General features: G+C 39.0%; 1 protein-coding gene across 1 annotated transcript in view; it reads left to right on the top strand.

Moving 5' to 3' along the window:
• CDH8 (cadherin 8) overlaps positions 1-12,629 on the top strand; it is a 366,803-nt gene that overhangs the window by 208,400 nt on the left and 145,774 nt on the right. The window contains exons 6-7 of the mRNA XM_021704193.1: positions 783-970; positions 4,351-4,604. Coding sequence (XP_021559868.1) covers positions 783-970; positions 4,351-4,604 — 442 coding nt within the window. The remainder of the gene's footprint in view (positions 1-782; positions 971-4,350; positions 4,605-12,629) is intronic.

The raw sequence follows: 12,629 nt of genomic DNA, 5'->3' as shown, positions 1-12,629 counted from the left end.
GGTGTGTCCCGAGTGGTGATGTCTAGGGGTTATGGTTGCTTCCCTCTGCCAATGAAATGAGTGACACCAATACACCAACTGAAGCGATTTGAGTAAAAATGGGACTAATACCACTAATTAGACACGTTTTACTGGCCCCATGGGAGAATAAACGTACAGTGTATAATTGTATTTTGCCTAGAAAGTTTTGGAGGTAGGATTTCTGGTCTTCAGAGCAGTGAGGACTTTAGTAACAGGAGGGCTATTTCATGTGTCTGAACAGCTTGCTGCAGGGCACAGCAGAAGTTTAGTAATTGGATTTTATCAAAAATGGTCTACAAGTCTATAAATATAAAGGTAACTTCAAAAGTGACTTTCAGTATGTTACACATTGCATCTTTCTGTGCTGAAATTAGCTTAATATTTTATGTTGGGCAACAATGAGTATCCCCACGGGCAGCCAATGTGATTATATGGCAAATTGGAAAGAACATTCATGTAGACTCACTAACATCCTGATATAAGCTCCAAATATATGTTTGGTAAACATATGGTTGAATAAGTTTCATATCTCAGAAGAGTCTCGAAAAGAGATCACTTCTTCTTCTGGGATCTCTTTGCCTCTGACTCATGTAAAGGATTGTACATTTCGCAGCAAAAGGGATACTTTTGTCTTCCATCACTGTGTTCTTAATGTCTGTACGTGTGCTCAGAACAAAGAAAGTACCCAATAAATATTTGCTAAATGGGTTAGTAAATGAGTGGAATTTGTGCAATGCTCAGTGTTTCTTTCCTTTTCTAAGGTCTGTATCACTTCTCAGTACCAGAAGATGTAGTTCTTGGCACTGCCATAGGGAGGGTGAAAGCCAATGATCAGGATATTGGTGAAAATGCACAGTCATCCTATGATATCATCGATGGAGATGGAACAGCCCTCTTTGAAATCACTTCCGATGCCCAGGCCCAGGATGGCATTATAAGACTAAGAAAGGTAAGCCAAGGAAGGGTTTTTTCATCTTCCAAATACCTCTTTGAAACTTGAGTTTTGAAGTTGACAGGAGTTGGGTGCACTTCTTTAGCTGTGAAAAAGTTGAATCCTTTTTGCACCTCATACCTTTGGCCCCACTTTCTATTCCAGCTAAAGCCATGCCAAGCAGTTACCATGGTGTGGCTAGCTTCGCATCTCATCCATCATTTCTCCCTCATCTATGCCCCAGTGTTCTTCCCTAAGCTGAAGGAATTTGCCCAGTTCCTTTCCAGAGCACTCCAGTCACAAAGGGAAGTCAACACTCAGAAGGTAAACCTCAAGCAATGAAGGACATAGATTGGTAGGCTGTTCTTATTCTTTGAAGACATTATTCTGAGGCATATTTTCTATGGTTCTTAAGAGGATTCCCAGTAGGGATAAGATTCAGTTGCCCACAGAGGTGGCAAGTTCAATGGTTTTAATCCTTCTCTGTATAACTCTCTCCATTTCTGTACTCCTGTTTCCTGGAATGTCTCCACAAAATGCATTGAAGATTCCTAAGTTTTTATTGCAGGCTCTGCTTTCTGGGAAACTCAAAGACAGACAGAGCCATCCACCTCAGTTGTTCTAGCCAGCTCTAGCACTAGAAGGCCAGGGCCAACCCTGCTACCCTAGGATACTCGACACCATGTATCAAAAGTCCAAGCATTATGGTAAATGAAGCTCATCTTTGCCTCACTCGTGGGTGTGGGGCTACCATTGGAGAAAGAAATATCTCCATGAATAGTACAGGTAATGTACAGTGATTTGCATGTACTTTTGCCAGCAGCCATTTCTTTTGTGATAGATGGGAAAAATTCTGTACAGTATTTTCTGTATCTGTCTATCATCATGACATTTACATTCCAAAAAAATGTGTAGAACGCATTTCATTATTTTGTGAGCATTGGCATTTGCAAGGAAAATACCCTTTTATCCTCATCATGAGTATTTTTTTCAATATTGCTCTTCATGTCTTTTTCACGAAATAGTACAAATTAATTTCAATTAAATCTGTTGGTTCATGAATAAGAAGATAGATGGCAGAGCACACTGTTGGGAGCCAACAATTCTTCTGTCTGTTTTGCTCAGCATTACATTCATGTGATTCCAAGCTTACTATCTAATTCTCTCTGTTGTATTACATAGGAATCTGCTTCCAAGGCTCATGCTCTTAGAATCCCCCATTGGAGACATGGTGACAATGGGAACCGGGAGTTTTCTGGATATACTTTTGTATACAAAATCAATTGTTTAAATTAATTTTGAGGGGAAAACAATGGCTGCATTTATTTTAACTCTGTGCTTTCTACCTGGCTTGAGTTTAGGTTAAGAGTTGCAAAGTATTTAAAAACTCATGTTTAAAAGAGAGTACAGTATAATTATACTTGAGTCAATTACTGAATAACCCAGAGCCACATTTTCCTTGATTCCTAATGTCATTTTTGATTCCTAATGTCATTTTTATTGTTATTATTAACTGCTATCCTTTGCTACCATAGGGTACTTTTATAAACTGAAGCAATTAGCCGTGTGTTGTAGTTTTATTCACTGTTATTCATAAGCACGGAACTATATACTACACATTTTGACACCAAGAAACCCATGTATTTTACTGTAGAGAACAATATGTTAGGGAGTCGTATTTCTACAATTCATGGGTCTTCTTTTTTGTCTGATAAAATCCTAAGGACACCAGGACACCAGGATACATTGTCATTATGTGGAGCTCAGAAAAATAAACAGAACGTACTCTGCTATACTTAACAGTGTTTGTGAAGAATTTGAAATTGCAAAATTGTTACAGTAGGGGTGATTGGCAAATTATGAACATTATGCTGATGTTGAATCCTCTATTCATACGTACAGGTGCCTAGTAATTTCAGAATAGACAGGGAAGTGAGTATCTGCCTTGTTTACTAGAAAATATTTCCCCCAAAAGCCAAGTCTCATGAGAACTGAATTCAAGTAGATAAAATCAATCCCAAATTTTGAAATAAGTACATCTTTAAGCTTGTACAGGGGTTCTGAAAGAGTTCACTAATGCCAGGTTGTCTTGCAAATTGTTTTTTTTTTTAATCTGCATTGCAGGGGCGCCTGGGTGGCTCAGTCGTTAAGCGTCTGCCTTCAGCTCAGGTCATGATCCTGGGGTCCTGGGATCGAGCCCCGCATCAGGCTCCCCGCTTAGCGGGAAGCCTGCTTCTCCCTCTCCCACTCCCCCGCTTGTGTTCCTGCTCTCGCTATTTCTCTGTGTCAAATAAATAAATAAAATCTTAAAAAAAAATCTGCATTGCAGATTTGAAGTTCTGTTTCTTATGAAGAATTGCAGCGCACACCTAAATTGTCTCTCTGAACCTTGACAGACTTTTATTCTTGAAAGCTAAAGTGTTATGAGTTGCCAAGACTTGCACTGTAAGGATTCCGATACAGATGGGCATCTGAGTGTTTAGGGGAACTATTTGCTTCTCCCTACTTCTGTTTACCTAGGTCATTAGCTGAGGTTTCAGGGGCTTTTAAGGAATGAGGTATTAATGTGTCAGAAATATTGTCAGTAATGGTGCAATGAGGTAATTTCAAATTGCTTTTAAGTGGTTGGTAGAGGTACAGCCAAACCTAGTTATCTATCTATCTATCTATATATATTGCTTTTACCCTTCCTTCTTCTAAATATAAACACAGATAAATATGCATCTGCATACATATTTCCTTATATGCCCACCTGTTTCATGGCCCTGAACTTATAATAGAGACCTTCTAAGAATACCCTAAAAAATAATAAACCTCATTTTAGCCACATGATCCGTAGAACAGCGGTGCTTTTGGAAGTGAAATAAGAAAACACTCTTTGTTGGGATCAGTGCTAAATTATGCTTTATAATGTCTCCTTGGACTAAACAATGATTATTTCTAGTTTTTTACATTTCACACACTGTTGCAGAAATGATAAAATATTCTTCCCAGATAGAGATTGTGTTCGATGCCGCCTTATCTCCTACCAGCAGAGGCCCGATTAACTGGCTGATTGGTATGCAGGTCATGCCACCACTAGTAAAATTTTATTATGACTCTGAAGTGAAATTTTGATGGCACAATTCATGACTGTGAATATTTTGTGAATTCCAAGTGAAATGAGCAAAACAAAGCAAAACAATAGGAGATTAGATTCACTGAGCTTGTATAATAAACAGATATCAATAAATGCCTGTAAAATTTACAGGTTGAATCTGAGGGAATGGAGAGTGAGCCCATTAAGGCTCACAAATGGGCTTAAATGCACATAACGACCATCCATCAGCATTATACTCATTTGTTCTTGCTGCTGTGGTCATTAGTGAGAAACATTCATCTTTGTCATTTCTTAACAGCCTCTGGACTTTGAGACCAAAAAATCCTATACGCTGAAGGTAGAGGCAGCCAATGTCCATATTGACCCACGTTTCAGCGGCAGGGGGCCCTTTAAAGACACGGCAACGGTCAAAATCGTTGTTGAGGATGCTGACGAGCCTCCTGTCTTCTCTTCGCCGACTTACCTCCTTGAAGTTCATGAAAATGCTGCTCTAAACTCCGTGATTGGGCAAGTGACTGCTCGTGACCCCGATATCACCTCCAGTCCTATAAGGTATTTCTTTTTTAGAAGGTGTACAGGCTAAGTTAAATGACGAGCACATCAGTACAAAATGCAGTTATGTGTACATTCTGTGTGGCTGCCTTTGGTAGCATGCTCACATGCCTGAGGGATTCTGGTCAACACAATGTGTGCGTGCGTGCTCTTAACACGCCTCCTCAAAGCTACGTACAGTACCCAGAGCCAGGAATATCAAGGTGAATAAAGCTATTGCCGCTTTCAGAGAACTCACTGAAAATGCAAAATTGCATACATTCTGCAGTGCCTCTGAGTGGATCTTTTATATTTTCTCTGCTTGATTGTGTATTTGGTTTTTTTTCTAGTGTTGGGCAAGTATTGCTGATTTGTCTTCTTTCTTTTTTGACAGTTAAGTGAAGTATATATAAGGATTTTAGGAGCATGAGAGTACTGTCTCAGTGCGTTAAGAGGCCCCTGTCTTATTTCTGTGTTTGGTGTTTGGCTTTGAAATTATTTTCTTATCACTTCATGGACATTTCTGATAGGTCAGCATCTCTGGATTGGTGCCTTTTTAGAAAATATCTTTCTCTTCCATTAAAAAAAAAAAATGGAAGTACTTTCCTTGCTCAGAACTTTTTCCCAAGATGAAATAATCCTTTATTAAAGTTTTCCTGCCTTTTTTAGAAATGAGGCTCAATTTTTTTTTTCTTTTGAACTGTGTACATCTTTTCTCTTTTGCCAGTCATCCCAATGACAGTACAAGTGCTCAAGCTAAATAGCTTGCTTCCGAAAGAACACTGAAAATCTGTAACTTGTACACTGGTCTCCAAGGGTGAAGTGTTGGCTAATGATGTGTTTGAGTGTGGATTTCAAATATTGTCTTAGAAATGTTTGTCAGGAGAGAGAGAGAGAGAGAGAGATGGAGGAAGACGGTTTTAAAGAATTGTCCATTTAATCTGTGAATTAGATGTCAGTTGATCCCAACTTATTGAATGGATATACTTCCATCTACTTTAATCAAGGAAACTCTGGCCAGGTGAGCTTTCTGGAAGTTTTATTTATTCACTTCTTTTTTATGTACTAAACTCCCATTGCTCATAAGGGTATGGAAACTGTGAGACTACAGTTGAAACCCACAGAATAGTCAGTGCCCCAGATAATTTTAGTTAGGGCAAAAAATCTTTCTTTTCAGATCCAGAAAAGCTGGTTTTAATACAAGCCACTTCAAAACTCTTGATAATGTAGAATGTATCCCAAAAGGATAAAAAAAAAAAAAAAAAGCTTCCCTCAAAAGAGCCCAACCTCTAAGAAGGTAAAATCCCACTTGGGGTTTTGAAAAATGGTCAGTTGTCCATTCTCAGTTCTAAAGAAGTTCAGCAATCCATAGCCACACAGAATGCCCATATTTGCCTAAGAGAACTGTGTCTCTCAAAGGACCAAGTGTTGAATACAAGGATAATAAGTATCCAAAAAACTACATGTATGTGGTCATCCATTTTCTGACTACATGTTGAAGTTATGAAATGGCTGTATATTGAAATGCTGATTTATACATATGGGCAGTGCTGTCTGTTGAATAATGAGTCTGTCCTGTTTTATGTTCCTGCATTTTCTCTGAAAGAACACAGACAGGAGCAATTGCCACTTTCCTCGCATCTCCAAGCATGAGACCGAATGAAGGCAGTGAGTAAGATGGGTTCAACTGAGTGACGGGGCCAGTTTTAACACTTGATTTGACAAGAGTTTTACTCTTTTCAGCAAGGAGCACACAAAGGGCTCAGGAGTATGCCAAGCCAGGGGCCTGTAGGGAAAGGGGGGTTCAGATATTGGGGCAATCTTGTATAAACTCCAAACATGGAATGCATAGTGGCAATGGGAACAGACTTCCAATGCAGAGACATGGTCTTAATCAGCTAGAGATGAGGGCTGAAGAATTTGTCATGCCCTAGTGATGGCAACTGTCAACTTGCAGAACTGGTTAAAAATCCAGGTTTCTGGTTGCTCACGTATTTTTGCACATTTTGTTATCTTTCCATTTATTGATGCAAACATGGAGATTTGCTGATACTATTTCTAGTACCCAGGGAATCCAGTGATGATTGTCATTGTAGTTAATTATTGTTGTTACTACTGTTGTTATGTTTTATTATTACTAGTGCTTTGAATTTATTTTATTTTATTTTATTTTTTTAGAGAGGGAGGTGGGGAGGGGCAGAGGGAGAGAGAGAAGCTCAAGTACACTCCACACCCAGCTCGGAGCCTGATGCAGGGCTCGATCTCAAGACCGTGAGATCATGACCTGAGCCGAAATGAAGAGTCGGACGCTCAATCCACAGAGCCTCCCAGGCGCCCCAAATTCTTACCACTGCTTTGAAAGGCAGGTGTAGAGGAAGCTTGAAACTGCTTAGCAACAACTGCCCAGCTTAGGAGTGTTTTGTTTTCAGGCAAGTTAAAGGCGATTTGAGGCTGTGTTACCAGGAGAGATGGACAGATAAAATAGCATCCGATGACAAGGACATATCTGTGCCTCTGATAGATTTCAAGCAAGCACTTGTTCCTTGGCATCTGGTCCCACCCAAAGAAGGGGTGAATACTGTTTCAAAGCATTTTACAACAGGGCTTTGATGTCCGTGTGATTCAGAAGGCAAGTCCCACACAGGTCTGAATGCAGGGGGATTGGCTGCATGGGATGAGAATGTAAGAATCATCAGCTGCATGTTTCAGCACCTGTTCTGCTTTTCTGCAGTTGTTGCTCCACCCCCCCATCCCCTCCCACAACCCCACTTCATGGGGTTATGGAGAGCAGCTTTCCTCTCTCTTGGCACAATTGGTTAATTTGAGTAGAAAATTAAATTTCCTGACTAGCCAGAGTAATGCATGGTTCCTTATGAGTCTAGCAGACAGATTTAGAGCCATTTAACCTTTTTAAACAGAACTAGAGGACACAGATATTCAGGGAATTACTGAGTAACAAATAGCTATGCATTACTGTCTCTTTAGAACTGTTGTATTTCATATGCTTACAAGAATATGCCCATCTTTTAGGGGGATGTTTACTTTGCCATGCAGCAAGAAATAGGCATTTATTGTGGCATTTGCCGTGTTAAAATATGCAGTCATTTATTGGTTGGTCAACTTCCCATAAGACTCAACTTCTTTTGAGAGCACATCATCAAGCCGGAAATAGCATGTATTTTAAAATTCTTAGACCTGTATCTATATCTATTCCTACACCTCTATCTGTATCTTTATCTTTATCTATATATTCCCTTTCAGGGGAAAATAGACAATGACATTGAGGTTCTTACCTTCTTCCTTCCAGGAACCTTAATTAAACATTTGCTACTTTTTTCAGTTCTATATGTCTCTCAGTAATATTGAATAATGTTGGGTAAACTATTTAAAAGATGTTATGTTTTGAACTTATGCAAACTAAAGTTCAAATTCACTAGCCGGTCTCTGGAATTCTCTGAGACTGTCTCTTCATCTGTATTTTGGGATAATATCATGTCCCTCACAGGGTTACTGAAATAATTAAATTAAGTTATTGAATTTAAAAATGTAGTAGCTATTAATTAGCATTGCTAGTTAATAAAGCCACCATTGGTGTATATCATAAATGCAAATGAAAAATCCAGTGCTTACTTTAACAGAGATTCTTCTCCTAAAGGTTGCTGACTGTGCAGCATTATCTGTTTTTCCTATAACAGTTACTGGCTAAATAGTTTAATTAACCTCAGTTAGTGTAAGTTGCCCCTGCTACTGCTGTGAATATTGTTACTGGTGAGTGCTCAGTATGTGGCAAGGATGTGCTAAATGTAATCATTTCATTTCCTCACACCTCTATACGATAACATACTCATTACTTCAACTTAACAGATGAGGAAACTATGGATAAAAAGCCTAAATTGCTGAGTATCACACAAATAACCAAGAGTGGAATTGTGGTGCATACCTAGGTTTTCTCTGACAACACAATGCCTATCCTCTGTCTCTCTGCCACACTTTCTTCCCCTGTGATCTCAGTGACTTCAACTGTGTCTCTGCTTGTTGGAACAGCTTAGTAGGACCAATTTTAATTGAAATCATAAACTACTCATTCTCTAAATGGCCTCATTCCATTAGGGGTGCATACCAACAAGGAAGGAAAATATCCCAGGTCTGTGTAATTAACCAGAACATGGATGGAATGCTCCTTGCTCATTAGTCCAACCCCTTTGTATGGGTTTTGTTACTATTGGCTGTAAACCCAACTGTGATTAAGGAGGTAAAAGAAGAAACAATCTTCTAACAATAGCATAAATCAGACATTGTGCTAAGTTCCTATTATGTATCATTTCACTTATTTTTCATAAAAGATGCTGTGAAGTAGTCAGTATGATTTTAGTTTTATGGAGAAGGAAGCTGAAGCTCTAAAAGGATGAGTTCCTGTGTATTGTCATATAGTACGGAGTGCAGGGCCAGGATTTAAACCCAAATTTCTTCTTACCATTGACTACCATGCCTTTGCATGCTTTGCTGTGTTCTGGCATTTTGCATGAGGAGTGGGATGATGACAGTTCATTATTTACTGAGCCCATCCTTTGTGACAGACACTTTGAAATGCTCTTATATGCAGCTAACTGTTTATATGTAAGGTAAAAATTCTTAGCACAGACTAAGTGTTAAAATATAATCCAGTGCCTTCATGTTAACCTGCTGTGGTTCATTTTTTTCCTTTTAATAAATTTATTTCAAGTGTGTATTTGGTATTAGCATGGTGTTGAGATGACATGTGATTGTTGTTTTTAGGTAGTTGCTTCCTATTTCTTTCAGAGCATTCACCTTGAATAAGACTACATGAGCTGCTTAAAATAAAAGTGGGGATGATGGCCATTCAGCAGGCAGAGTAGACTGACACATGATCATGGTAGCCACAGTGCTCTGTTGTCCTAATTCCTCTCCTGAATGTAAGTGCCCACTCAACATAAGAGATTGCATTTTGTTCTTCCTATTTGAACTTGGGCATTTTTATAATTCACTGCAGTTATCTGGCTTGCTGTTAATGAGCTCTTTTCCAAAAAATACTCTCCTTACATTCCTGATGTCCAGTGATACAAAAGTGGGAATATTCCACACTGTTGAGAACCTGGCATTAATTTAGAGGGTAGACTGTGTATCGATTGACTCTCTCCCCAGTCTTGTAGTAACTCCCATATTTGGTAAGGACCTAGTTTTTGTCTGTTTTAATTTAATTTTATTTATTATTTGCATTATTGTTTTGGTGATAAGAACACTTTACATGAGCTCTCCTCTTTAACAGATTTTTAGGTGCACAATATAATATTGTTAACTCTAAGCACAATGTTGTACGGCACCTTTTTAGAACTTACCCATCTTGTGTAACTGAAACTTTATACCCGGTGATTAGCGACTCCCCATTCCCCCCTTCCCCCAGCCGCTGGCAACCACCATTCTGTGCTTTTATGAATTTGACCATTTTAGATTATCTCCTGTAAGTAGAATCATGTGGTATTTGTCCTTCCATGACTGGCTTATTTCACTTAGCATGATGTTCTCCAGGTTCACGTCTGTTGTGGTACAGTATAGAAATTCCTTCTTTTTAAGGCTGAACAGTATCCCATTCTATCTATATACCACATTTTCTTTATTCATTCATCTGTTGGTGGTCATGTAGGTTGTTTCCCCATCTTGGCTAATGTAAGGAGTGCTGCAACGAACATAGGAGTGCTAATTGCTCTTCAAGAGCCTGGTTTCGATTGTCTTGGGTAAATACCCAGAAGTGAGATTGCCAGATCATACGGTAATTCTATTTTAAATTATTATTTAGGAACTCCCATACTGTTTTCCATAGGGGCTGCACTTCTTTGCATTCTCACCAACAGTGTGCAAAGATCTGGTGCAAAGACTGAGTCCTTTTAAAATAATTAAAACTTGGTCATTTAGTTTCTGCACACTCTTAGCCAAATAAAAGTTTGATTGTCTCCCAATTCAGAAGTACCAACTCTTCAAATCATTGTTCCAGAAAACTCACTGTACTTGCTAATTCAACTACCAGTAGTTAATGTGTCAGTGAAGTCATACATTCAGTCAGATAGCTGTTCATTCATTCACACACACACACACACACATACGTGTGTGTGTGTGTTATAGGATTTACTTATTTTGTTGTACAACAATATCAGTGTAACTCAGGTTTTTCTAGGTACTTTCTGTAAAGACAAGCCTCTGCCCTCATAGACCTTATTCTACAGTAGGGAGGGTGGCTGAATAGCCATGGAAAACCCAAGCTCTTCGTATTTATCTAATTAGGTACATGCTCTCTAAAAATGATAAAGTTAGATTATGGAACTTGAGGGTCACATGGAGGAGGAGCAAGTTTCTTAGTTTCATGGTGAGTTTGAATAGAAGCAACCACAGATACCTAATGATGCCAAGGTGGAACTATCTCACACTATAGAGAACCTAATATTAATTTGGATAGGGGACTGTGTGTATATAATTTTTTTCTCTCATCCTCTCTTCCTCTGTTTCTCTAAAGAAATGCTTTGGGTAGAAAAGGGCTCCTTTTTCTCCTTAGAGGAATAATAAATAATATGTGATGCAGGGACCTTAGAATCCTGGGACTAGCAGAACCAGATAATATTATTTATTAAAGCAGTTAGGGCAACCAGTGGAACAATTAGAGGCAAAAAGCTGAAAACTTGTAGATGGAATTTTTGATACTAAAAGTGCGTGCGAGAAAATGTTAAAATGGTTTCTTTAGGCATAATAACAAAAGCTAGAATGAAATTAAGCAGTGAGAAAGAAACAGTTGGAGTTCAGTGAAATATAATAACTGATTCATAACTAAGGGGTTTATTTCATTATAAGTGGCTCTAAATAGCATCTTCACTTGCAGTTGGCTCCAAATTGCATCTTCCTATAAATTTTCCATATAGAGGCTGCAAACCAATGTTTAGCAAAACACTACTGGGATTAAAGACATTGTGGCCAGATCAGTTCGAACTCACGTTTCTTTGCACCAGGACTTCATAGGTATGTTAATTTGCTAAAGTGCATTGCGCTTTTTAAGAAAGAGAAAACCGTAAGCAGCACATTCAATCTTTGAACTTCACGTAGTTTTGCCGAACATCTGGAGCATACAGTGTGAGGGAGGACGCTCACGTCCCCGTGCTGGTCTGTGCTCTAGATTCTAATGCACTGAGTGTTGCAAGTATCACAATACTTATTCCTCTATGTTTAACAGGATATGCATCTTTTTTGTTACTATATAAGTCTCCATCCCCCTCCCCCACCTTTTTTCTTTCTGTAGGACCTACTTAAGGGAGACTCATGACCTTAGTGAGTACTTCGACTCTATTACCTTAGGCCAGGGGTCATTAAACTATATAGCCTGTGTGCCAAATTTGGCCTACCACATTTTTTAAAATGAACTTTTATTGGAACACAACCATCCTAATTCTTTTATGCCCTACAACTGCAGAGTTGAGTAGCTGTGACAGAGAGTGTATGGCCTGCAGAGCCTAAAATATTTACTTGACAAAAACGTTTGCCAACCCCTACCCTAGACTGATAGGGGTTTGGATTTTCATGAGTAATTTGAACAGTTGGCTCCCATATCATTCCATGATCTTATGCTGTCTCAGAAACTCCCTAAAGATAAGAAAATATATATATGTTTTAAACCTGTAGCAGTCAAAGAAATTCTTTGTATGAGACTCCAGCTCTATGTGATGGGAATTGGCATCTCCCAAGCTTTCCTGAGAGCCCTTGGGACATTGGTCCTCATGGGACCCACGGCAGGTTATACTCATGTTGAGTCTGCCAGAAAAGTCTGGTTTTGTTTAGTGTAGCTTTGGGGCCCATCCCCATAACTACCCTACAGGCTGTGAAAGGGCATCCTGAAAAATGCTGTGATGCTTATCTGCTTGGAGTGAGGAATTTACTTGTTTCTGGCATGAGTTTGTTATAAAATCCCATTTTTTCCTCCATTCTCCAGACCTCAGTAATGACTACAATACTGGGTTTTTAGAATTCAGGCTGGAGACTGCCTTAGCC

The sequence above is a fragment of the Neomonachus schauinslandi genome, chromosome 16 (genome assembly GCF_002201575.2).
Source record: "Neomonachus schauinslandi chromosome 16, ASM220157v2, whole genome shotgun sequence".
Lineage (NCBI taxonomy): Eukaryota > Metazoa > Chordata > Mammalia > Carnivora > Phocidae > Neomonachus > Neomonachus schauinslandi.
Note: the sequence above shows the minus strand (reverse complement) of the source record. Positions and strands in the feature narration are given on the sequence as shown.